The sequence below is a fragment of the Fusarium oxysporum genome, chromosome 9, assembly GCF_000149955.1.
Source record: "Fusarium oxysporum f. sp. lycopersici 4287 chromosome 9, whole genome shotgun sequence".
Classification (NCBI taxonomy): Eukaryota; Fungi; Ascomycota; class Sordariomycetes; order Hypocreales; family Nectriaceae; genus Fusarium; species Fusarium oxysporum.
The window spans coordinates 1,489,045-1,515,860 of NC_030994.1; the positions used below are offsets into that span (position 1 = coordinate 1,489,045).

A 26,816-nucleotide genomic window follows, 5' to 3' on the forward strand; every position below is an offset into this window, starting at 1 on the left:
CGAGCTCTTCTTATTAATTCAGTATAAGTACTTTGTAAGCTTACTTAGTGTAATCATTGGGTATCAGCAACTCCCGACTTACATCTACGTTTTGATAGCTTGGACTTCCCCGAGTGCTAGCGAGCATTTATGAAATCATTCTTCATTGATCACCGTATCCTCAAATGTACACTGATAACATTGAAATGCAATTGACGTCCTGAGCTGGCTTGAGCTATATGTGATATACCTACATTCGCTGTGCCGTCTATTATGATTCAGTCCTCAGTATGTCGCTAACTACATGGTAGGTGTTACATTTCTCTCTGCCTCAAGTAGGCTACTACCAAATATCTTAAGCATATGCTGCCCAGCCTAGGAAAAGGGGTTTGTTAGTTGTGGACTCAAGTTGGTGACATCTTATTAGCTTACCAGAATACAACACTGCCAAATTTCGCTCATCGGTGGCTTGGTTGATCAACTTGTTTACTGTTGCAGTCACACTCAACGTTTTCGAAAGCTTCTTCCTCACAATCTCTAAAGCTCGGTCAGCTTCAGATGGTTCATTGACGTGACCTGCAGCCTTTTTGCCCTTCTTCGTCTCTGCCTCGCTTTGTTCATCGTCCATTGGGGTTTCGTCGTTGTGTCTCGCCTTTTGAAGTTTGGCAAGTCGAAGTGGTGAGATCGACCACGTATACAATGGATCAAACCGTAACACATCCAAGATTGTCATGATTGAGTACTGCTCCTCTCTTAGAGCATCTAGCGTAAACTCGCAGCATCTCCGGAAGACGCCTTCTGTCTTGGTGATCCCCATCCCATCCACAATGTCTCTTGTCAGTCTGAAGGGGACCAACTCCGGTACTGGCAGAATACGACCAGCCTCAAATGCAACACCCAAGTCAATGTGGACAACTTCCCCTGTCTTGTGGTCCAAGAGAATGTTGTGCCCATGTCGATCTCCTAAACCAAGAACGTGTCCCAGCATCGATATAGCCGCAGTGCTTCTGGTGTACGCTAGTCTTTTTAGGAACCATTCATCTGGATCCATGAAGTGTTCCATAAAGAAGTATCTCATGACTGGATGGAATTTCTCCGTGACCTTGCGATAGGTGCTGATTCGAGTTTCTACCGTCCGACTTTGGACCCCAAATATTTCCTTACGACATTGGGAGCCCTTCAAGTCTCTTGGGTAATATCTTTCATGGGCGGGCATCAAGAACTCGTGAAGTGGGATCGTATTGGGGACGAATTCAATCAAGCCTGAAGATGCAGTGAGTGGCAATACCTTGTATGTCCTGATTCCTAGGTTGCGCTGCTGAGTCGTCCTATGAAGCTTCAGCAGAGACGATACGGCCGAAAAGACCTGTTCCATGATAGCATCCTGTCGCAAGTCGTCATGTCCTCCTTTGACAAGCTGTTTGTAGCGCACGCCATCGCTTCCAATGGCAGTAATGATTTTGGGAGCACTGACGCCTGAAGCAATGGTCATGGTGGGCTCTAATTTGGAGATGATCGGGACCTTTGAGTAATCTTTTGTATGGGAGAGTTCGATGTGCATAGTTGGAGATGGAATTCGGTATTTTATCAAGCAGTTAATGAGGTTGTGCCCGGGCGAAGACTCTTTGAGCGGGATCTTCGCACCCGACTTGTACCTATTCGGGTTCCGGTCCATGGCAAGAGCGTGATAGTATTTGCTTGTCTTGTCGATCGAGAGCCAAATGTTGGCAACAGATTGCGTCTCGGCAAGGCGTTTCGCAACACGATCTGTTGCTCTGACACGTAGAACAGCTACGTCATCCTTCTGCTGCGCTTTTGCCTTGGTTCCAGACCAGATCTGATACATCCCGTGATAAGGATGGTCTACACAGATTTTGTAGACCAGCTCCAACAGTAATTTCTGGAATGAGGTGTCCTGGTCTTGCAGTCGGGATGTCAATTGATTGGTGAGACCAGCAAATTTCCTTGTTGGCACGTCAGACAAATGTCGCATAACCGCCTTGTTAGTAGTCTCCTCTTCTGATCGCTCCAGCCAAAGAGCCGTGAAACGAAGGGCGTCATTATTGTGTTCATCAGAGGCAATAAGAGATAGGAGGTAGTTCTCGAGACTCAGCCGAACGAATTCACTGCGAGTCTGCTCGACTCGCCGCAGTTCCTGCTCATCAAGATCCAGCCATTGCTTCTCCTTGTTCAAGACATGTGAATATCTGGTTTTCAGCTGAGTATCCTTTGTACCGCTGACTAGGGTTTTCAGTTCTGACACTTCATCGCCCTTGGCCTTCTTTAGACTTTGAAGTCTTTTCAGGTCTTCCAGGCCATCTGGGTCCTGCAGTTGTTGATCACAGAACATGGCAAACTGATGGAATACAGCACCTGCTTGCCGACCTTGGCCTTTGCCTTTGAGCTCCTTGAGTGCAGGTTCCAGGTAGTTTTTCTGAATGTCATGTGGCTCTTCAAGGCGAGCGACAGAAACCTGATACCCAATCTTCGAAAGCAAGTCAGATCGGCTGATCGGCAGAGTTTGCTTTTTGAGGGAAGCATCTCTATCGATGCCTTGGAGCATACGGATGGATGTGCTCATCTGACCATAATCCCAGAGAGAATTAGCTGTCTCGATGTTGACCGCTGCGTCAACATGAATGTCTAAGGCGGCGCATGTTGGGATGAGCTTGGTGAGCCCAGTGGATATTCTGAGGCTCTCTTGTGTCGCTTGGTGATAACGATAGATCTGAGATGCGGTGATCATTGCTTCTACCTCCATATGCCGTGCAGCAGCCGCGGAAAGCTTGATATTTGTTCGAAGGGTATTCTGCTGACTGACCATGCTCATCGTAGACCCACGGCAAGACAAGATCTGGCTGACACTACCGTACCTAATGATGATTAATAGCATGCTCTACGAATAATAACGGATACTCACAGTCCGCTCCGCATCCAATCGCTTCGAGTTTTGAATTTTTCGATGAGACCATCCATCTCTGCAGTGTCAGAAACCCCTATAACGTCATCAAGTTCTGTTAAGGATGCCAAAGCTCCAAGTCTTTTTCTCAATGAAGTTGCGTTCAGGTCGAGGGCAGCCAAGCTTCTCATCGTGCGACTGAAGCCCTCATGCACAGCTGTTCGGACATTCGCAATATCGGCTGCCTGAGAAATACTTTGATACGCTTTGTATACTGTGACCGCGTGATGATCACTTGAGGGAGCAGGAAGGTTCCAAATCCCTAATTTCCTAGCAGTATTGAAAGTGTCCTCGAGAGCAGCCGGGGATGACTCAATGTTTTGTTGTGTCTGAAGAAGAGAGTTCGAGAGTCCTGACAACCCAAGTGTACCCAGGGCTCTGACTAAAGCTTGTTCGTCTGACTGAGCCATTGGATCTCCGTAAAATATATGGTTGTCGTACATGGCGCCTCGGAATGCAAGACTTCTGGGACCATCATTCTCATATTCTACGCGAGCGACAACCTTAGAAAGGCTGGGTTCTTCGGGTAGCCCATAGTATGCATCTGGATCATCGATGTTTTCAAAGATCGTAAGGAGAGTGTCGCTCATATCCACCTCCTTTGCGGCCGAGGACCTTCTTGAGGACCGCGAGGTTTCAGGAGTAACATACTCAGCGAAAAGCAAAGCGGTCTTATACATGCCGCATCGCGACGCCGTTGATGCAACCATCGCGGAATCCACCTCGAGCCAATACGATCGGTCAGCTATTGAAGATTCTTTGGGGTACTGTTGTGTCCTGAGATACAGAAGCATGTTGATGAGTAGCTTTAGATTTTCTTTGGCTTTAGGATCAGTGCATTTCAGCCAGCTCTTGATCGCCACAGAAAATGGGCGCTTGGGGGAGTGTTGCTGATTTATCGGAAAGTAGAGCGCAAGATGAGCAACGAAGGGAAACGCGCTCTCCGCAAAGTGCTCAACCCTGGCGAGAATAGGGGCCAGGACTGAGAGAATGATTGACTCTGGAACACATTGGGCAAGGTGTGCGCTCAGGCTCGGGAGCCATTCTTTCGAAGTGATTTCCACAGACCACACGTCCTGCTGATCTGGTGAAGAAGGAGGAGTAACAGGGGCTTTGTCAGACGGGGGAGATCTGTGCGAGCCCCATTGGGAAGTTATTAAGAGAGACTCTGTTAGACTCTTCTGACAAGCTACAGTTAGTGGTTCATCCTCAAGTATAGCGGCATCTGAGACAATGGATCGTAGAGCAGCTTCGGCAAGACCAGCAGTAACAGAATCGGGATTTGAGGTGAGGTCCTGAAGCAGGTAAAGTATTCCCATCTCTGAGCCATTTGATCCTGGAGCTATTTGTTGGTAGCGAGTAAGATGTGATTCGCGTAGAATATTGACTGGAATCTCTCCGGAAGCCGAAAAGGCTCGCCCAACAACTCGTCCTGCCCATGCTAGATACTCTTCGCTCAGATTTTCTGCATCGCAGCTCTTCCATACAGCCGTAGAATGCTTTACAGCATCATGGTCAGATTCGATGATGTCGTCCTTGATTGACGCAGGAATGCTAAAGTCGCCACAAAGAAGACCGAGAGCTAGCTGCCGAGAAGAATCGTTGAGAAGCTGGTGATCTGCGCCATCGTCGTCTAAGATATCCAGCAATAGTTTGCTCTCCGCAGTGCCTCTTTCAGCATTTCCAGAAGATCGAATGCGAGCAGCAGACTGTGTTATGGACTTGAAGGCACTTCTTTGCGCAAGATCCTTAAACATTGGCGAGTCATACTCCTCGAGGTACTTGCTGAACCATCCATGGAACTTTTCTGCTTTGCTCATAGTTGCTTTGAACTGACTCTCCTGGGTAGTGCTCGACTGACTTGATTCCAGGAAGACTCGGAGCGACGCGAGGGTCGACAGGGCATAACCAGCGAGAAATGATGGCACGTTGCTGAGATGCTTGGCACCTTGGCCCAGGAGATACTGGCTAATTCCGAGTGCGTCATCTGCACACTCCGAGTCCGTGATAAACTTACGGGTTGCGTTCAGGAGCATTTCCAGGGGATAAGAGTCCCAAGCGACTGGCCCAGCAAGGGAAATTAAGACTCGAACCTTTCGAAGAACAGAGCATGCATGCAGGGGACCTAAAGCTGGATGCACCGTATTGAGAAGCTTTCGAGCGATCGAGACAACCACAGGTGGCGTCCATAGGTCGTTAAATTGGAACTCCGTGTTTTGGCAGAGCCTGTGAAGTTCATGGATGAGATATTTAGCCTTGAACATTGGCTGTTGGTTCGCTGGCAGCTCAGCAGGTGAATGAGAAATGGCTTTCACGGCACCCATGATCTCGCCAGCGTAGTCAAGCTTGTACCTGGCAAACACCCTCTCTAGAGAATTTTCTTGGTCGATGAGGTCAAAGAAGAGGGCCGCTATATCAACAAGGTTGATGTAAATAGAGTCCATATACACTTGACTTCCGAGCAACTTTTTGATATGTGCCTCGCCTCGCTCCTTGTCCTCGCCCCCATTGGAGTCACCAAAGATCATGCTATATGCAATGGCGGTAGTGAAATTTTGACGAACGAGGTCGCTTTCAGAATTTCCTAGGTTGCGGCACACCTCTGCAAATGCCTCGTCTTGTCCTCTCATTACTGTCAAGCCAATGGCTTCGGACTGGGCTGACTTGAGGAGATCTTCGAGTGTCGCGAAGCCAAAGATGGAGAACGGGATATCCTCAATCGGATCACGTTCCAACCAGGTATACAAGAGTTGGCGGGAGAACAGGCGGAACAAGGCTTTTGGTGATTCCAATTTCAGCGTGTTTGACACATTGATCAAGCATCGAGTTGCATAATGAGTTGAGTCCAATATCTTTCCTGGAGTTTCAAAAATGTGATATGTGCATCTCCGAAGCAATGTCGACCATCGGCAGGCGAGATTTGACAAGACTAGCAAGCGGAATGCGATGCCAGTAGTATCGAGAGGGTTGGTTGGTAAACTGTCCAGCACATCCACAAAAACTTCATCGTGAAGCTTGAGAACAAAAAGATCGAAAACGCTAGCGATCTTCCGGGAGATGGCTAATTTGACCAACATCGGACCTTTCTTCAGGATGTAAAGTAAACATGTTCGAGGCGAATCAAGGCCTTGATCTTTGCCATACTCTGTGTTGGTTCGGAGCAGGGTAAACAATAATCGAACCATAGATGTTTGGGCCCTTGGCGAGAATATGTTTGATGTGAGACAGACTTTGATGAAGTGATAATAAAGATCACCCACTCGGTCCGAAAGATGTCGTTTATCGTTCAGCCAAATGGGGTGAAGCCCATCAATCACTCCAATACAGGTGCTTAACACAACTTCGGCACACTGATAATCAGGCTGACCAATATACTCCCCAAGTCTTTCGATGATAGCAAGCGCGTTGTCTGGGGTAACAACGAGATCAGAGGTAAAAATGTCTAATAGCAGGTTTTGACACATGAGTAAATCATCGTCCGGCAAGTTGATGAGATGTTCCACGTAGATATCAGGGATGAGGCCCATTTGCCCAATGTCGTCATTTATTATAGACAAGAAATGCAGCCGCGTCCTCGTTTCTGTATAGAAAGCCTGCGTATCTAACTTCATCTGAATGTTGAAACGTGGGACTACCATTGGCGCATGAATCGAACTTGCTCTGCTACTTTGTGAGTCAAAGTCCTCGTCAATGTCCATTAGGTCGATGCTGTTGTCATGATGCGTCTGGTCCTTTTGTTCTCCAAGTGAGCTCCACACTCGAGAGAAGAATTGCAGAAGGCCAGGGTTGTTTGTAAGAGCCCTGTTGAGGCTTGTCGTATTTAAATCAGGCATAATGGGCCGGACGGCTCGCAGGATTGAATCGACAAACGCATTGGGCTCAACGGACGTCAAGGCGGAGTTCATTCCTTTCTCTAGAATTTCTTTGAGAGTTGACTCAACAGACGAAGACTGAGTCGAGTTGATATCGCCAAATAATGGTAGCAACAATGTGCCCGCCAAACAGGCTGATACAAGACTTTGGAAGCGATCAAAAGAGATTTGTATACCGCCTTCATTCATCTTCTTTGTCCACGACGTACAAAGCTCCATCAGTTCACCCAACTTAGGGTAAAAGAGTTCGAGGGTGAGTTTCTGGGAAGCATAACGTGTGTTGGCATCCGCCAATGGTGGTGAGTTTGTGGGCTTTGCAAAGCTGCAACTCCCGGCTGTTGCGGGATTGTTAGATACATCTTCCGATAGGAGTATGTACCGTATGAAGGACTCAATCTCTTTGAATGAACTCCAGGTCTCTGTCAATGGGCCTCCTGGAGCTGCCGGGTGGGAGGTCAACTCCAGAGTTGTTGTTCCGCAGCATGTTCGAATGAGGTTCACCAAGTGAATTGGCTGAACGTGCAAGGAGTTATATGATGCGAAAGCAGATTCATCTACGGGGCGTTAGAATGTATTTGAGTTCGGGACAACAAACTCACTTGGGTTCCATCTTAAAAATACCCATCGAATGATATGATGACATGTACTTTGGCTTGCGCTCGGGACTTTCGCGTTCCGTAGATTAAGAACATGGAACATCAAGCTGATAGAGGCATCACTCAAGGTGCTAGGTCCACTGACATCGGCAGTTGTAACCATGTTGTTAATGTCCTGCGAAATGGTGTGATAAGGGAGGACATCTGCTTCAAGGAGCTGGTGTAGAAGCACAGCGGCCGCTCGGCTCGTTCCTGGCAGACTGACAGATCGTATGGCGAACCGCCAGAGCTGATGCCACATGTCCACCTGATCATGGCAGCCTTTCGAGTAAGCAATACAGCTGATGATGTTAGCAATATGTCCTGTCGGGATAGTGCCCAGCGAACGGGTGATCTTACCTTGCAGAAGCAATGAGGGCCCAAGAAGCTGTAACCGGGTTCTTGTCATTCGCCAATGATATCAAATCTGGCAATAAGTCGAGAAGTTCTTCACGGCTTAATGAATTATGAGCTAAAAGAAATGGGATCAACTGCAGGGCAGTCCTGCAGATTGAGACATCGACAGCCTTCAGCTTGAGCCGGATGCGACTCGAATTATCTTGACGAGTTCGCTGTCTTTTGCGCGGTTGCTCATCTTGTTCACCATTATCATCTCCCTGTCTTTTCAGACGAGGCAGTGCCATGATGCCTTCGAGGAATGCCAGGTTTTGGACGATAGCCCAATGTCCCTCGCCATAAACATTATGTGGCCGGAGGCCAAAAACATCCAGTTGTAGGCCATATGTGGGTAACGAGGATAAGGCAAATGTGATGTCGCTCATTTGGAGGCGGAATGCTTCACCACGCCTTGAGTATTCAGACCAGATGTTCTCTACCAAATCTTCCAAGTCCAAGCGTATGGTTTCATCCGACGACCTGAGAGCCAAGTGCTCTATGTGAAGGTGTGTCAAGAGTATACTTCTAGAAATCTCTATTCTTAACGCGCGGATGACTTCATCCTGAGATACCTTCTCTGATCTCCACCAGTAGCTCATGAGCGGCACCAGTGTTTGCACCAGAGAGCTGGCGTGCTCCAAATCATCAGCATGAGTAGCAGAGAAAATAGCATTGATGATGGCGAATGCCAGAGTCTGCAAAGAGCCAAGACTGACTTGCTTGAGGCTCAAGACTCTGAGAACTACTGGCGTGATATCCTTGAACTGCCGAAGTAGGGGTGCATTCCCGCCAACAACAAGATAGTACAGTCCTTCTAAGACATCTTTCAGTAAGCCACCCTCACCAGGGGCAACTCGTCTCTGACTTTGGGTGGATGGAGTTGATCGTCCGCCAGATCGACCATAGCCTGCTGATCCTGGAGCTGGTGATGATCGAACCAAAGCCGGAGACGCTCGGGCCAATGCGAGGGTCGAAACATCTCCTTCGTTAGGAAGCAAGAACTGAGCAACACTGAGGAAGAACCCAACACAGAGCTCCCAGGGATGGCCTTCCTTCCTGGCGAGAATCTCTACGTGAGCCGGCCTGGAAAGCACCTCGGTCAAAGCTTTGATGTAGTCCTGGAGTAAAGGAGGCACGAAATCGTCATTAGGCCCCGGAAGAACTTGAGTGATGTGGTCCACGATGGCGAGAAGTGTCTTTCGTCCAATCTTTGGGTTACCACGTCCCACTGTCATGCGTACGGCATCAGCACATTTTGACAGCCGAGAGGTCGTGGCATTTATTGTTGTTTGAGATTTCTTCTTGTCATAGAAAATAGGTTTCTCCCGAAGGACAAAACTGAAAATAGCTTCAAATGACTAACTCTATTGGCAGACTCCGAGAAACTGGGATATCATCACTCGCGGAACAGGGCTATTCAGGTAAGCATAACCCGCCAGGGTTTTCCACCCGCTGCCCAACAAGGTGCTAACTCAGTAAGCCTGCTACCATTAAGTTCTGAGCAGTGCAAAACTCTCCAAACCAAGTACCACATTTACCGTCTACAGCTTTTTCTCTATCTCTGACTGAGCCGGCCTTCACATCACCTAGAATCGGTCATGTTAGTAGTTGCAACCATTAAGAGAGCATCAGTATCCATAGGTTACGAACGCGCTAGATTCATAACATTAAATCCATGAGACGAAGCCATAATGAGCGGGAGTAAATATGACCGCCACAAAGACTTCTTCCTCCTTCATTGAAATATCAAATCGTCATCGGAGCTAAAGACGAGCTGAAATATACAGGTGGTGCACAAATCCGCCAGAAAGCGCGACTGAAGATTGTGCCTGCTGTACGTATTATGCAGATATCCGATGGTCTAAGCTCGTTTGCTCGACAGCCAAGGGACAGTGGAGGCCAGTAATGTTTGAAGGTTCTGAGTACCTTGGGTACTTATGAATAGAACAAGGAGAAGAAAACCACGGGATAAACTGAAGTAGCGAATGACTATTGGGAGAAGAATCGTAAGAAAGTTGCAAACAGGAGCGCTTCTTTGAATGGGTAATAAGCTACAGCTACAGAAAATAGGCACCCCTCAACATCATAGGTACCCATGGATGCTTTATACCGACCTACCTTGGCTAGAGTGTCATGGTTCAGAAATGCTCTATGCTTATCCATAGCTGTTAATTTGGTTTCTTGGTGGCAAGACTACCTACATATATCATGCCTATCTTTAACTTATAAAATGACAATATGATTATCTAATGTTGACTCTGTTGCTGTTCTTACTGGAGGTCATAAATCATTGAGAGACGATTGCAAGGCCTAAGGTGTGCCTATTTTTTTTTTGCGGCATACCTGAGAGCTCCCGGAGCTGGCTAGGCGGCAGAAAGCTGCTCACCGCCTAAACCATTAAGAAGCCAACCAATCAAATAGCTCGATGAGCTCACCTACTGGGGAAGTCAACAAGGCTCAATGTGAAGAATCTCAAAACCGCGACCACTAACAACCATCGACAAAAAGATTCAACATTTGCGACACGTTACGCACCACGGTGCAAATCTCGCAGCTTGTATTCTACACTTGCTGTCGCCTTTTTGATCAACATGCGACAGTATTGAACCATAAAAATGGCCGAGATCACCGCTTTAGATGCCCTCCAAGCTTTCCATCAAGGGCTTCTATCATTACGCGAAGGTCGCGTTGAAGGCGCAGAGGCACTGGGCAACGAATTTCTCGTCCAGGTCTTTGAGACAGAACTAGGGAAGTTATGGGATAAACCAGCAAGGAAAGGGGACAATAGAAATGCTGTCAAGTCTGGTAAGGTGTTTGTTGGCGCAACTCAAGGTTCTCTCTCATCTAACTGATTACACAGGCAAGGTTGTCATTGACGGTGACGAATACTCAATAAACGACAACTTCCAGCAAGACGTTCTCACCTTTTCTGACGAAGTAGAACTCGACGAGCTCGAATCTACCCGGTGTTTGCTTGAATCCCAAGAGGACCCCGACACGCTGGGCCGATCCCTTCTCGAATGTGCCATTATCCGATTCCACCAGCAGCGCAAATACGTTTTGGACATTGTTAGACTTCTCCTCGAGCTAGAAGGCCTCGACGATGATCTCGCCGACACCGAAGCTCTCGAGAGCGTTAAGCTCTACGTGGCAGAGCGTTTGCTTCAGCCAAGCATGGGGGCAGATGCCACAAAACGGATAGTACCTAGGTGCATGGCTTCCATGAAGGAGATTAAGGTCTGGCTTCAGAAGATAGGAGACAAAATCGCTGCTGCCCAGACTCTTGGTCAAACTACAACGGGGGGTATCTCTGAACAAATGGAAACTATCGAGTTTTCCAGAGTCAGCTTGATGCAACAACACGAGCTACTGGGTGTCATCCTCTGCCGGAGTATTGAAATGAGACAAGGGTCAACACAAGACTTTCTTGATTTCGTTTCGGTTCTCCAGAAAGTTGATAGGTATGATGCTCTGCTGGTCCACCTTATACCATCAATTGGAGCATACATTTCGGTGTTCGGGTCTGCGGAAGGAGGATATGACCTCATCAAGGCTCGTGAGTTGAATGGCAAACTCTTTCCTGCGGATAGTCCTCTGTGGCCTCTATCTCAGCTACAAGCTGCTTTCCGTGCTTGGTGGCTCGCCGAGTATAGTGGTTTTTACGTGGATGATCCTCCAGAGGCTGCAATCCCCCCCAACACCGACTTGGATGAGGAGGATCGACAACGATCAAAAGCTTTCCTGGAGTCTTTGAAGGATGGATCCTTTGACTTTCTTCTCTCCATCGCTGCTGATGTTAAGTCTCCTGATTGGCACGACCCTGTGAGAGCAGGCATGCGCAAATGGCTCCAGCGAAAGTCTCCTGCACTAGCACCAGATGCGATACCGTTCGCCGACTTCTTCCAATTGACTCTGATGCTCCAGCTTGAAGTATTTGTCGATGGCTTTATCTCTAACCTTCCCGATGTGCTACGAAAGCTTCGTGTGGAGGAGGATGAACAACGCCAATCCAGCCAGACTCACGAGCAGGATCTGGATCTCGAAAGATTCTTGTTGGTCATTGCGTACGCTTACGAGGGCCGACCCGATGCTGCTATGAATTTTTGGTCCGATCCCGACAGTAACCTGGCTGGCTTCATGCATTGGGCTTCTCGTAGAGCGTCAACGCCTCTGGTAACAGCTTTCTGCGAGATGCTTCAGGCTATTTCGGAAAATGAGGAGTGCGCTTCTGCCGCACACGAGTTCTTGATGGATGAGGGCCATCATTCATCCGGGAAGATGAGAAAATCGCAGTCTTTAACATGGGCACAAATCTTCAGGGAGCTAGACTTCTTCTCTGCCAAGATAAGGCAGAAGCCAACACCGCCCCAGACAATTCGTTATCGAAATGAAAAGATGAGCAGTGATCAAGCAGAGACCGAACCAGAATCGGCCATGATGCTTGAATGCTACCTTCGATTAATGTCAAAGCTGGCCAGCGAAAGCGAGACAACTAGACAGTTTCTCCTTCACAACCCCAACTATAGCCTGGTTGAAACATTGTATGAACTCGCAAGCAGTCCCATTCCCCCGCGTTTACCCGGCTGTACCTTCATGGCTCTACGAGCTTTGATGGCACGAAAGTCGCTTCAGGAGGGCATTCTTATGTGGAATTGCCTTGATACCTGGATCACAGGAGGGTACGCTTCTCATCCAATCACTCGCCAAGCTCAGCAATCACCAATTGTCTCTATGGACCGTATCTTTGATGAAATTAGCAATGGTTTTGAGGACCCTGAGTCTTTCATTCAACTCCTACTTTCTCTTATATCTCCAGCCATCGATAGCAGTCCCCTCAATGACGGATTGCCGTTCCCTGAGAATCTCGGTTCAGCTTCCCGCATGCCTGGTATCGAGGTTTATGTCGACTTCGTGATGGGACTGGTTTTTGCTACCAAGGCAAATGACCTTCAAGATGTGAACCAAACTCGCGTTCTTCGCCTTAGCTGCCTAGAGTTTATCTTGGTCTGCCTCAACACATTCAACGAGGATCTTATTATCATGGCTAATGAAACAAACATCAACGTCGATGGAGTTATCGCAACTACCGACCTAGCAACCTATGTCCGCATGCATCCTTTTGCCAGAGTGATGGAATGGATGTTTAACGACAAAGTCATGGCTGCTCTATTCAACACAATCCATCAAGAGCCTGTAGATGTTGGGAATGCTGCACCGGACTCTCCCCTTATTCTTGGCATCTTACGTGCCGTTGAGGTTATTAGCAAGGTCCTTGACCTCCAGGCCACCTATCTCGAGCTTGTTCGGCCCATCATCAAACTCCAATCAAACCAGCGCCGACCTCCTGTATCGAACGCCGCATTTGCCTCATTTGAAGATGGCCTGGTAACTCGACTGAACCTGGTTGTTGATCTGGGCAACTATTGTGGCATCGGACACCCAGACCTCACTCTTGCATGCCTAAAGTTGCTCGAGAAGATGTCTTCTTCGTCGAAAATTACTGCTGTCTGGTCAGGCTCTAATCGTCAAATGCACCGTAACAAGGCTATTGTGGCCTTGGAGGCGAACGGGGAACACGAAGCCATATCCCGATCATTTGTCTCGGAATTGATAACCCCTCTCGAAACTGGGCGTGAGGCAGACTCCCCAGCTTATGTCACCAAAATTTACATTCTCGACTTCCTATATCAATGCCTGCAAGAGACACCTCGCAAGCCGACGATTGCACACTTGCTTCTCGGCTTCAAGTGCGGTATTGACTCTCTGTCCGTGGATGCTAAGGGCGCCTTCGCTTCGAGAACTTCTCTCTTCCACACATTATTAAGGCTGCTCCTGGAGGCTCCTTCTGGCGATGCCCAAGGAATGCGACAGTGGCTCATCGCTATCAAATCACGTGTGATGCGCATTCTACACATCCTTTGGGGTTCGCCCTTATCTGCACCTGTTGTGGTCGAGGAACTTCGTGAGAATGAGATCCTCTTCCACCTTTTGTTGCGCGAAACAGTCATCAATCCTGACCTCCCTTGGGAAGGCGAGAATGTCGCCATGGTGCAGTTCCCTGTGACAGATGGTGCTGTGGCTTTAATCGACTTCTTGTCTCTCCGAAGTATGGGCCTGGAATACATTGCTATGGAGCTTTGTAGCATAGCTCAGAATCGTATGCCCAGCGTGAAGCGCCGCATCTTTGAGGCTCTAAATGGTCAGATTATTGGAGAGGGAAACACACCTATATCAATTCCAACTATTTTCGACCTCTATGACTTCCTCCTCCCAGAGGGCGTTTGGGAGATCCCATTGCCCCCTCTTCAATACTATAAAAATATCGACCTCTCAGCCTGTTTAGAGAACGACGCGGACTCCAACCCAATCTACAACCTCGAACGTGTTAAAGAAGTCCTGCTTTTGAAACGAGGTGAGGCTCAATTATCGGGGGCATTGATTGCAGTTCAAGATCTGGCCGCTATCGAACGCGAAGAAGGCATGATAATAGAGTACCTCATTTCTTCAAATCGACAGAAGCAGCTCACAACACAGAGCCTCAAGGTGCTGAAGACATGGACGAAACTTTTACTCGTTATGATCGAGTCGAACGACTTCAAGGGTTCAGCACAAACCTCTTTCTTCCTGCAGGCTCTGCAATCAATTCTACCCAGTTTAGAAGCATTTGCGTCTGAACGGCCAGATGAGGCTTTCGAGCTTGCACGACTGGCCAAGGTCTTACTCTTCAAGCTTGACCTCTCAGCGTCAGCAGACGACAAGCAAGGCTCAGCCATCGGTAATCTCGTGAGTGACAAACTCTTTCAACTTTTCCAGATCTGCTTGCAAGCTATCGGCAAGTGGGCTGGAACCCCAGAGTTGAGATCCGTTTACTATGGTATCTGCTACCGCTACCTGACTGGCATGGCTGATCAAGGATCTCTAATCTCGAATCGTCCTAAGACTATCAAGACGATCCAAGTGTATGGCGAGCGCTTGATAAATGTTATCTGCGATGATGCCTACGGTGGTGAAGCTCAATGCCAGACAGCGGCATTGATCCTACTCAACGCTCTCGTCAGCCTAGGCCGTCAGGAGAGCGATGACCATGTCGTAGAGACTCTCAACCGACTTAATTTCATCGGTATCATGGTGGATTCTTTGCGAAATATCATGCGAGAGTGGCATGAAGTCTTCACATCAGGTATGTCTTTGTTTGCTTCCTTGCCGAAACTACCGCTGACTCTTTCTTTCAGGCACCCCTGAGCAGCAGAATTACCAGAACGCTCGCCTTGCTCTACTCCTTGAGCTTGCGCAGACCCGATTCGGAGCCAAGTACATCATCCATTCCAACCTTTTCCGGTCACTTGAGGATTCTGGGCTCTTCGGAGCAGACCCCGAGCTTCAAATAAATAACACCAACCCTCGTGCTCTTGAGCAACACTATTGCCTTCTTGCTCAAGTCGTGCGCATTATCGGTGCCGCCCTTGTCTCTCGCGGTAGCCACAATGTGGTGCAGGGCCGCAAATTCCTCACAGAGCATCGGATGCTCGTCACGCATACGCTTAAACGAAGCGCGGGTATCGGAAGCGGCAACGCGGATGAGGGCCTGGATCAAAAGATTGAAGAATTGGCTGAAGGGCTAATGGTTATCATCGCAGCGACACGGTTCCTTGAGGTAACGCTTACTCAATCCCCCAGATACACAACCAAGCAACTAACAAACTCGCAGTTCGAGAATGAAGTCCTTCCTGAGCCGAAGCAGCAGAGCCACGGTCTCTTCCACTAAGCCAGTCTAAGAGAAGGAGAGATGCCTTAGATATAATTTGCAATGACATCAAGGAATGTGTGTCAAGATGGGATATAAGCTGTAGAGTTATGCGGCGTTGACAGGATAGCAAGGAATGGAATATGCGGTGAGTGTGGTTTAGTCCGTATAGGTAAAATAATCAATCACGTTAGTACCAAGACAAGACATGAAAAGCGACCCCTCATGTTAATTTTACCTGTTGTGAGTCTAAGCGCATGGTGGGAAGAGGAATACAGGCTCCGATACACTTTTGTATGACAAGCAATCGGGATGGGGATGCTTTCAACAAATGGGTTTCACATATTCTGACATCTTACATGTCGATTCATAATGACTGCTTCAAATATTCGACACCTAGGGTCGGCACAAAGCAAATCAAACTGTATCAGAGGTCTAAAGTCTATGTGCCATATACTGTTGCCTAAACACCAAATGGTTAACCCTATGGATGAGTCTCTGTCCTTTCCATGGGTACGGCACGATACGTATCCCTCGCCTACCTAGTTACTCCGAGTGCGCCATTTCCTGAGCGACGCAACAACCGTAGTCGCGTATTAAATCAATGCAGTCCTATGTTCCCCTTATCCATGTAAATGCTGGGTATCTTCATCTGACGCCCCAAAGTGACCCGCCCGCCGTAACGTTAAAGAAAAAAACACTATATAAGCCACGAGGGCGTGTGGCGGTTAGCACAATCCCGTACCTGTGACGAGTTCCAAGTATCCACGGATGCCGATTAAACGGAGTGCCACGTAGCAACAACGTTGGTGCATTAGGGTTAGCCATCAAACTCCGAAACAAGTACTCAATTGCGCTATGAGTCCAGAGAATCACAACCTTCGCCATTGTAGATGGCTGTCGATCACATCAGGACATTGTATTGGCCTTGCGCTTTCCTTTCCGTGTGGCAGTCATGAGCTTCAGTTCAAGGGGCCAGTATCCCTTGGTCTTGCTGTTATAGCTCTCCCGAGGCTTCATGTCAAGTTTTTGACGGCACATGGGACACTTTCCCTTGGTGACGTCGACATGAAGAGACTGGTGCAAGCAAGAAGCGCAATATAGATGACCTGGGGCTATGTTAGAATCTTATCATGAATCTTCAAAACCAGAAGCGAAATTACTTACCACAATGTGTGACTGTCAGGTTAGAGCAGTCGTCCATACAGATGACACATTGAAAGGCAGCAAGCTTGACGCGATCATCCTTTTCTGGCTTTCGGACTTCCTCGAACACTTCGTTGTTCTCGGTTAGATCGATGGTGTCGAATTCGGCTTTGGGTTCAACGTCGATGGGGGAACGAGTAGGGCTTGTGCCAAATAGCTCTTCAACATCCATGTCTTTTCTGGTTGCGGGTGACTTTCTCTGTCTCGACGTCGGTCTTGGGGGGGCCGCGGGCGCAGCAGTCGTCGATGTTCGTCGTCGCTTACTCGCGTGCGCTGAACCAGTTCGAGCAGCCGCAGCTGTGGTACTCCGCCGAGTCGCGGGCGGCATAGCTTCAGAGAAGGAGCTTGCGGGACTGTCAAAGAAGAAGTCGTTCTCCTCGAGGGAGTCGAAAACAGGCAGCGATGCTTGAGATTCGCCAGTAGAGTTGCTAGCCGAGGAGAGCTGGGTTGTTGTTCGCTCAGGGCCGAAAGGGTGGACGATGCAGTTGGTGGACGATAATTCTCGTGGAGCAGCAGTGGCCGTTGTACTTGTAGTGGTGTTGGTGGATGCGGTGGTGTTGCGGAGTGCACGATGCGGCGTGGAAGCCTGAACGGTTGATTGAAGGCTTACGCTATGGGACTGACTCGGCCGTGAATCTGGGTTCGTGAACGGTGGGTACGATGAAGGTGACGAAAAATCACCATCAGCAAGGTCGGCGAGGAAATTGTCTTCGATTTCGGAAGCGAGCAGTGAATTCTCTAAATCGGCGTTATGCAAAGACTCGGGGTGGCCATTCTCCCAGGAACCTATTGGCGGAAGCTCAATGTGTGTTGATGATGCGCTCGCTGGCTCTCCCCAAGGTGATGTTTGGATATTCTGGGATGGAGGGGAATGGGAGTGCCTCGGCCGTTGGGTGGTTGTTAACGGGCTTGGAGTTCGATAAGTACGGAGGCGAGAGTTGGAAATCAATGGTGGCAAAGAGAGGTACGTTAGAGGTAAAGACGATGATGTTGTTGTCTGGCGAATGTGGGAGCGGCTCGCACCACCACCACTGCTGCTGCTATTGCCACTGCTGCCACTGGCATTGGCGCTGGCACTGGCACTGATTCCATCAATCTCCAAGTCGATTGTCCTCTGAGAACGCGAACGCGGTTGTGTATTTGGGTGTGAAGCTCCAGCTCCAGCAAAATCAGGAGGTGACACTATCCTCGTGGTGGTTGACATGGAGATTGTTATCGGAGGAGAGTAATAGGCGTTTGCCGAGTCCAAAAACAAGTCTGCGTTGCCTATTTCAATCGGTTACAAAGGAACGTCAGGAGTTGACTTGCTACCATGGAATACGTGGGGACATTGGATTCGGCTAGAGTGTGGCAGAAGCAAGAAAAGACAAAGGCAAGGCAAGGCAAGGCAAGGAAACAGTGTCCAAAATAGTAGGTAGAGAAGTGAAGTGAATTTGAATTTCTAACCTTGCAACATATAGGAGAGTAGAGAATCCATATACAAGAATTCTTGCTCCATTGTTGGTGGGCGTCAATGTCACGGGAAGGGAAGAAATGGTTCAAATAGCGTGGAGATGTACCACTCTTTAAACCACCCACTGAACCCGGCCTGGCTTTGGGCGGGCCGTCTTGGTCTTGGGCAGGGTTGAGCTTGGACTCGGGCTGTACGAATCGGATCTGAGTTGAACCAGAAGCTGGGCTGGCTGATAGTGAAGGGATGAAACAGGTCAATACAAAAACACAAAGACGCGCGATATGTCAAGAGCAGGGAGAGTAACAAGGGCTCTTTGTATCGCAAATGACTTTACATGCAGCAGAGGATGAAAGGGTAAAGAAGTTGGGGATACCAAAAGGATGTCGGCAACAGACAGTATGAGAAATAACTTCCATACACACACATAATAACTCAACCGAACTCAAAATGACCAGCTGCGGGAGCTGAGCCGAGCTGATGTGAATGGAAGTGAGCGTGAGCCAACGAGGGGTTTCGGCTCTGCCAGCAGGAAGTCTCTTATTGCCAGAAAACATCCATGCCAGCAACCCGGGATTAATACCTAGCAACCCGGGTATGTACCTAACCTTATCTTGCTCATTCACTGTTGTCTACCTATGGAGTGAGTGAAGCAAACATCATTCCCTCTCTGTCCACTCAACCCAACCTCCACGTAGCAGCAGTCGGTTTGAATGTTGACAGCCACAGTCACAAGGCACCTGACTTTGGTGATATCGTCTGATATCGAGACTCGGGTATACATACTTCTTGCCAGTGTCATCATTCCACCATCACTCGGATGATGGCGTTCACGCTTGCCTTGGACACGTTCGGGTCCCTGCATGATGCATATCGCAATAGCCTCGACGATACATTCCATACGCAAGTGATACCAGAGTTTGCTCAAATCGATGTTTCCATTCAATACAACTCAATAGTGGTGCTCTGCATCGCAAATCGTATTCATGACAATTTCTATCTGCATTGTGGGGTGGGATACACGAGTCCAGACGCCACCAAAACTCTTTCCAACACACAGGTACCTCAAGCTGAACTATAGAATCCCTCAAGGGATGGACGGGGATTTCCTCTAGTGTTTAGTTTCATATCCTGGCTTTCAAGCTAAGCATTCATCTTGATAACATAAGGGTAGGCTGAAAGGGCATTTTCAAGGTCTTGTGGATGGTCTTGATGTGAGCTTCACCACTCTATCATTTAACTACAAGACAACATAAAAATACCTAAGCATTCATCATACGAGATTCATATCTCCCATTAGCAGACAAGCCCTCTGAAGTAACGATTCTGGGCTTTACAACATCCATATCTTCAAGGACATCGAACCCAGTAACTAAAGTATAGTAGGCATGACTTTTCGTGCGCCCCATACTACCTAGTAGATTGGAGGACAGAAAATTGCAAGAAGTGAGACGTTCATAGCAAATCACCACATACAAGTTTTTGGCCACTATACTTCAAGACACCATCCGTTATCATGTATTCTGCCATATCTCTTCTATTACAAACCCTACTTACCTTGCTTCAAACCATGCCCCTCCATCTTTTTAGACCCTTTGCATCCTATTCCCCACTCCTATCTGAAGCACATGGAAAAGACCCACCAAGAATGCACAGCGTCATCCACTTAACAGGGGTGTCACCTCACTAATTTGGTCAAGATCCATCCAAATGCCAAATTCATCATCCTGGCCTCTATCTTCTAGGGCTATCTCTTGCTTCTATCAAACCACAGCCCGGATATAGACGAAACACTACCGATACATCCTAGCGGATCAATTACAGTATCAGAAGCCGTGATGCTTTCGTGCTGCACCTAATTATGCTCATATCGGCTGCTGCCCAGCCGTTGCGCGGATCGACGCCCAGCTTCATCCGAGTTGCTCGACACCAGGCTTTTCGTCGTCATGCTTTGCGCGCTCATGTCCGATGGCTGGCCGCTGTCGCCGACAACATCAAATCGAACCCAAAGGGCACTCTTGCACGTAAGAAAGGATGGATCATTCACAACCCTACCAGACTAACTTTATTGCAGTGCCCTCTGAAGCCCGATATAACGAGATAGGCGTCCAGCAACTCAGCTCTCACATATTTGACCAAATTTTCCCTGATGGTGTCAAACCTCCACCACAAGAGCTGGTCGAGTTATCAAGAGACCATTTAAGGCGCCATGACTTGCTTGGAAAGAATACCGATAAATCCGAACCCATAGCTTTCGATCTTCCCCCTCTCCAAGGGCGCACACTTGATGAACATTTTCACAAACTCGGAGTGGATTGCGCCGAGCCGTATCTGGCATATGCAAAACAGTTCGCCCGCGCCAATCCACCACCAAAGCCTCGAAAATGGATACATCAAAGCGGTTGGACGAAATATTATCCTGATGGGCGTACCGAAAAAGTCGATGCGCCTGATGAGGAGATGTTGTCGTTTGACACAGAAGTTATGTGGAAAGTTAGCCCCTTTGCTGTGATGGCCTGCGCTTCGAGCCCGACTGCCTGGTATGCGTGGCTGTCGCCGTGGCTGTTGATGGAGACCACCAATGATCGACAATTGATTCCATTAGGCGACCCGAATAAGGCCAAAATTATTGTTGGACACAACGTTGGCTTCGACCGAGCGCGGGTGTTGGAAGAGTATAGTGTCAAGCAGACTCGAAATGCCTTTCTCGACACAATGTCGCTCCACGTCGCTGTAAACGGTATGTGCTCTCAACAGCGACCTACCTGGATGAGACATAAAAAGAATCGAGAACTACGGGATCAAGTTGCGAGCAAGACTCCGGACCATGATTTAGCGGTATTGATGACAAGTGGCATGCATGATGAAGAAGAGCTCTGGGTTGAACGAAGTTCCGTTAACTCTCTCCGTGATGTCGCCAAGTTTCACCTCAATGTTTCGATTGACAAAGCTCTTCGTGACGACTTCAGCGAATTGGACCGGGAAAAGATCCTGGAGAGACTAGACCAGCTTCTGGACTATTGCGCTGCCGACGTGTCAGTCACTCATCGTATTTACCAGATTGTTCTCCCCAACTTCCTAGAGACCTGTCCGCACCCCGTCAGTTTCGCAGCCCTCCGGCACCTTTCGTCCGTCATTCTTCCGGTTGATAAGTCGTGGGATGCGTATATCACCAATGCCGAAGCTACGTACCACAAGCTCAATGATGCCGTTGAGGAACGACTTATTAGTCTTACTGATAAAGCGTTGGATATCAAGGACAAGCCTGAGGCGTACACAAACGACCCCTGGATGCAGCAACTCGACTGGTCAGGTCAAGAGATCAAAATGGTCAAAGGCAAGCGGAAGAACGACCCCCCAAGACCTGCAGCTAGGCAGAAGAAACCGGGTATGCCCAAGTGGTACAAGGACCTCTTTCAATCCAACGATGCCCCTATCAGCATCACTGTTCGAACGCGAATCGCTCCTCTGTTACTAAGACTAGCTTGGGACGGGCACCCGCTGTTCTGGTCTGACAAATATGGTTGGACATTTCGAGTACTAAGAGCGGAAGCCTCGAAATATACAGCCAAACAAATGATCGAATGTAAATTCGACGAGAAAGAGATCCATTTACGTGATGACCATACCCATACCTACTTCAAACTCCCTCATAAGGATGGCCCGACGGCTCGCTGTGTGAATCCAATGGCAAAGGGCTATTTGGCTTACTTTGAGAGCGGCGTTTTGTCCTCCGAGTACTCATATGCTAAGGAGGCTTTGGAAATGAACGCATCATGTTCTTATTGGATCAGTGCGAGGGACCGCATCAAATCTCAAATGGTTGTCTATCAAGAAGATCTTCCGCATCAAGGCATGCAAGCTGAGACTGGGCACAAAGGCGGGGAGGCCAGTGCCAACGGCTTTATCTTACCACAAATCATTCCAATGGGCACTATAACTCGCAGAGCAGTCGAGAATACCTGGCTTACTGCTAGTAACGCCAAGAAGAATCGAGTGGGCTCTGAGCTCAAGGCAATGGTAAAGGCGCCTGAAGGCTACTGCTTTGTGGGAGCAGATGTTGATTCGGAGGAGCTTTGGATTGCCAGTCTTGTCGGCGACGCAACCTTCAAGCTTCACGGCGGAAATGCTGTTGGGTTCATGACCTTGGAAGGCACAAAGGCTGCCGGCACCGATCTTCATTCACGAACCGCTTCGATTCTTGGCATTACCAGAAACGATGCCAAAGTTTTCAATTATGGACGAATCTATGGCGCTGGTCTGAAGTTCGCAGCGACTTTGTTGCGGCAGTTTAACCCCAATCTGTCAGAAAAAGAGACACTGGAGACGGCTTCGAAACTATATGCCAATACTAAAGGCACCAAGACCAACCGCAAGGTGCTCTACAAACGACCCTTTTGGAGAGGCGGCACCGAGTCCTTTGTCTTTAACAAGTTGGAAGAATTCGCCGAGCAAGATAAGGCAAGGACGCCAGTATTGGGAGCTGGCATCACTGAAGCTCTTATGGGACGATACATCAGCAAAGGTGGTTATCTAACATCGAGAATCAACTGGGCTATCCAATCATCGGGTGTTGACTACCTCCACCTGCTCATCGTTTCCATGGACTACCTGATCCGCAGGTTCAACATTGATGCTCGACTTGCTATCACAGTTCACGACGAAATTCGCTATCTAGTCAAGGATACGGACAAATATCGCACTGCACTTGCTCTGCAGGTCGCCAACCTGTGGACCCGTGCCATGTTCTCTCAGCAGGTTGGCATTGAGGACCTTCCTCAGTCATGTGCTTATTTCTCTGCTGTGGACATTGACCATGTGTTGCGCAAAGAAGTGGACATGGAGTGCGTCACTCCGAGCCACCCAACCCCCATTTCCCCTGGAGAAAGTATCGATGTCAGCACACTTCTGGAGAAGGGAGAAATTGCAAGACTAGATCCTGATATCGTTCCGGATGCGAAGCATGCTCCCAGACTAGAACAGATCAAGTATACTCCCCGAGTACCTATTATGCAGGGTATTCAGGAGTCAGCGCAAGAGTCAATCCCCTTCCTCAAGGCCCAAATCGTCAGTGACGACGCAGAACTTCGAGAGCTTGTCAAAGACGCCCAGAAAGCCAAACTAGCTGCAGCGCCGAAGAAGGACAAGCCGTTAAGCAAGAGAGAATTGCAGAGCGTGTTACCTTACAGAGCATACCCGAAACTGGTCCCCATGGAAGAACCCGTCTCTGTATCGGAGGCCCTGAAAGTCAAGCCCAGTGCCTACGAGACCAGAAAAATGACATGGCCGAAATACTCGGGCAAGAGCTGGAGCCAAAACTCGAGGATGTAACCCCACCCACGCCCTTGAGGCAACTCAGGAGAGCGTAGTTGTATACTTCTTTTGTACACATTGTTTGGCGATGTATTATAGTTACTCACGCGGAGACGTCTATTTGGTTGTATGGATATGTATGATTGCATCTGGGACTGGTGTTTACTGTTGGTTAGGGGTTTGAGGATGGGTTTCAGGGGCGTTAAAGCGAAAACGAAAGGTCGGGGCTGCTGTACTATGTATATTTGCAAACCATATGTGTAGCTCTTTGCGTTATCCTTTAATTTTCATGTTGGTCACACCAACTAACGACGCTGACATGGAACTTAAGGTGAGCGGGCGAAGGCTTGGCGATGGAAGGATCAAAGATTGACCCCTGTAGCACATCAAGCGGAGACCTCGTTTTGAGTAATGTGTAGTACTGTTATTGGCTTAATTAGCCTGGGCACAAAGAGACAAGGCAGAGCCTCAGTTGAATGTTCTCATAAGTCCATCAGTCTGGACAGTCAAAAATCAGGGCCTCATTTACACTTGAATCAGAGTGTGGTGTTGCTGTCTTGAGCCTCCAAATTGAGTGGAAAACAAGCTCATGTCTAAAAGCGTGATGACGAAAGTGTCCCGCGCTAAGTGGGAACGGTCTCCACTAAAGGCTCCTCGTCATCCCTCATCGCATGTTTCGCTTTCCTTTTGTGTTCCTTCATCAATCTCAACGAGATCACAAAAAAGCTGTAGATCGATCAGGGGAAACTTATCCCTTTCGATTATTTCTCTCATTGACTTGCTTTTCTCAATCTTTCTTGCGCCCCCAACGTCATTCACTTCTTGTGCTGTCTTCACCACACTGGACCTGTCACGAGCCGAACGATCGACCCCTCAGTAACTAGGTATAGCTTGTCAAACCTCCCGGACCATTTCGATCGAGCTAGTCAATACATAAGACGAATACGATCGATCACTGTATAGTAGTTATAGGGAAAGAACACAGCACAGTGATTATTCATTCAGCATCATGGTGTCCGTCGACGAAGCTATTCAAAGACTGAAAGAGACTCGGCCCCCCACCACAGATGCCTTGACATACCTCACCATAGTCGAAACGAATCTATCCCCCGAAGTTCTTCCAACTCTAGAGGAGATTCTCGAAGATGCTGAGCTTACGAGCGATATTGGCTGGGACCTCGTGGAGATGCTGATCTCCGTCCCTGGTAGCCAAGGCTGCCTCGAGACCGTTGCCCGCCTTGGGAACCCCCGCGAGGTCATTATCAAGGTGCTTGAAGTGCTTGACTCCAAGGCCGAATCCTCTGAGGCCGGCGATGCCTCTGCGAGCGCAAATTTCATCACTCTGGTTGGCATGCTGGGCATCCTCCATAGAAGACTGCAGGTCAAGGCGCCTTCACGATTCCTTCATACGACACTGCAGACCGTTTACCGAGCATACAACCCCCAGGGTGCCGAGACGACAGCCGCAGTTATTGATTTCGCGCGGTCTCTTTCTGGCAGAAAGCGACCACCGCTGCCCACTCGCCAGTCCAGCACCAAGCTTGAAACACCATTTCAAGACAGCGACATCTCCAAGAGCGCACCCGATCCTGAGGCAGATGCAGGTCAGGCCGCCGAGGGTGAGGCTGAACTAGTATCGCGCCTTTTACAGTCATTTGTTACGAGTATCCTCGAAGCATATGTCAACTCAAATAGGCTAGAGTGGGCGGCACGGCACTTGGAGTATTACAATCCGGAGAGGATCGTGCCGGGGAAACCTACTATGTTGCAAGCTTTCAAGCAGGTCGACGAGCTCCAAGCCAAAGATGCTTTGGTTGGACAGTTGGTTGTAAGTGGCAATGCCCAATGGAGAGATCTTGGCACTAATGTTCTCTCAGTCTGTAGCTCGCGATCTGGGTCTAGCGAAGCTACCGTCAGCTGAGGTCAAGAAGGCCTTGCAGTCACCTTTTGCTGTGAATCCACTTGAAGTCGAGCCTGATCCTAAGAATCCTGAGGGTATCAAACTCTCAACTGGTGGATTTCTTTGCTTGACTGCTTATCGCATGTTTGCATCAGATATCTTTGATGCCGACTATGAACAACCTGACGCTTACATTTTTCCTGAGCATCACAATTTGCTGAAACGATTCCTCGGAGATGACCCTCAGACGCAGATAGAGAGCAATCCTGGAACTGTTGAGGCCTTGCTAGTCATTGCACTTTGGCTCCACGACCAGAAGCGCATTATTGGACCTAAAGGGACCGACGATAAGGACGTAACCTTCATGTCGTACCACCACTTACTTACGCTCATTTCCGTCTTCCACCCATCATTGCGGGTACGGAATGCAGCCACTGTGCTGGCGGGTCACATCCTTCACGAAGATCCCCACGAGGAAGACAGGTTGGGTATTTTGGAAGACTTGTTGGAAAACTGCATGTTCTCGTCACTGAAAGCATGCGCAGTGACATGGCTACGCGAAGAGATCATTGCCGCCCGCAAGGCCGGCTCAACGGGCCGCTTTGCCGATCCGGACTGCCTTGACACACTTCAGTATACCCTCTTTGAGGATCTCGAGTCCCTCGCTGAGACAGATTTGGAGGCCTTGTGGGAGTTTTGGGTCCAGTTCGCACCCTTCCACCTTCAGGTTGCCAATTTCGCTCTGTTCTTATTTGGTGGTCAAGATTTCAAGCACTTGGTTCCTGCTGGAATGGCCGCAGCAGTTGAGCATCGATACGCAAGCCCCTTACTGGCAGCCGCCAAGCGCCTGAGAGAGGCAATAGATAAGAAGGAGATTGATGGACAAGGGCAAGAAGACGAGGTTTCGATGCAGCTAGGCATCTTGATGGATACCCTCGAGCGTGTTCCATTGCAGTAGGCCTTGACGACTATGGATTATAGGGGCGTTGCAGCTGAGGTCGGGTCTATCGGAGTACGGCATTTGTAAATACGTAGTACATGGCGATGTCTGCAGTGTTTTCCGGTTAAGAAACGTAAATATGTCATTATTTATATTGCGCACTCTGTATCACAATGGCCATCCTCAACATGTTCTTCGAGGCTGGTGTTTTCGGGTTTGTGGCTAAAAACTAAATCGACATAAACTCAGTTGAACATAAGTATGCTAGTCTAGTCAAGTAAAGATCACCTGTTCTCTTTCGGTTCGATTATCAGAGGTCCTACCAGATATCTCGCGATCAGAAATTCGGGTATAGGGTAGTGCAAAATAGCCTAAGCTGCCCGGAGCATACGGTCCGTAGAAGCCAAGCCACGACTCAGGCA

At 48.7% G+C, this 26,816-nt stretch overlaps 5 protein-coding genes across 6 annotated transcripts; 3 read left to right on the forward strand and 2 right to left on the reverse strand.

Annotated features, from left to right (window-relative positions):
• Positions 1 to 138: 138 nt before the first annotated feature.
• On the reverse strand, positions 139 to 9,203 carry FOXG_20040 (serine/threonine-protein kinase TEL1). The gene is made up of 5 exons (XM_018400317.1): positions 7,806 to 9,203; positions 7,410 to 7,747; positions 2,900 to 7,364; positions 412 to 2,852; positions 139 to 354 (listed from the first exon to the last, which is right to left on the reverse strand). Exons 1-5 carry the CDS (start codon positions 9,074 to 9,076, stop codon positions 335 to 337), a joined length of 8,535 nt encoding a protein of 2,844 aa, XP_018246590.1. The 5' UTR covers positions 9,077 to 9,203; the 3' UTR covers positions 139 to 334.
• Positions 9,204 to 10,292: 1,089 nt separating this feature from the next.
• On the forward strand, positions 10,293 to 16,018 carry FOXG_09375 (uncharacterized protein). Its single transcript, XM_018388513.1, has 4 exons — positions 10,293 to 10,646; positions 10,702 to 15,021; positions 15,074 to 15,495; positions 15,550 to 16,018. Exons 1-4 carry the CDS (start codon positions 10,457 to 10,459, stop codon positions 15,604 to 15,606), a joined length of 4,989 nt encoding a protein of 1,662 aa, XP_018246591.1. The 5' UTR covers positions 10,293 to 10,456; the 3' UTR covers positions 15,607 to 16,018.
• On the reverse strand, positions 15,901 to 18,791 carry FOXG_09376 (uncharacterized protein). Of its 2 annotated transcripts, XM_018388514.1 has the most exons (3): positions 18,238 to 18,791; positions 16,753 to 18,057; positions 15,906 to 16,694 (listed from the first exon to the last, which is right to left on the reverse strand). In XM_018388514.1, the coding sequence occupies exons 1-3, from the start codon at positions 18,287 to 18,289 to the stop codon at positions 16,495 to 16,497; spliced, it is 1,557 nt and encodes a 518-aa protein (XP_018246592.1). In that variant the 5' UTR covers positions 18,290 to 18,791; the 3' UTR covers positions 15,906 to 16,494. The 2 variants fall into 2 exon arrangements, with proteins under 2 accessions (XP_018246593.1, XP_018246592.1); XM_018388515.1 differs by having other exon boundaries at positions 15,901 to 16,694; positions 16,753 to 18,791.
• Positions 18,792 to 19,899: 1,108 nt separating this feature from the next.
• On the forward strand, positions 19,900 to 24,076 carry FOXG_09377 (DNA polymerase gamma, mitochondrial). The gene is made up of 2 exons (XM_018388516.1): positions 19,900 to 20,265; positions 20,316 to 24,076. Exons 1-2 carry the CDS (start codon positions 20,103 to 20,105, stop codon positions 23,570 to 23,572), a joined length of 3,420 nt encoding a protein of 1,139 aa, XP_018246594.1. The 5' UTR covers positions 19,900 to 20,102; the 3' UTR covers positions 23,573 to 24,076.
• Positions 24,077 to 24,222: 146 nt separating this feature from the next.
• On the forward strand, positions 24,223 to 26,776 carry FOXG_09378 (uncharacterized protein). The gene is made up of 2 exons (XM_018388517.1): positions 24,223 to 25,382; positions 25,432 to 26,776. Exons 1-2 carry the CDS (start codon positions 24,564 to 24,566, stop codon positions 26,410 to 26,412), a joined length of 1,800 nt encoding a protein of 599 aa, XP_018246595.1. The 5' UTR covers positions 24,223 to 24,563; the 3' UTR covers positions 26,413 to 26,776.
• The last annotated feature ends 40 nt before the right edge of the window (positions 26,777 to 26,816 follow it).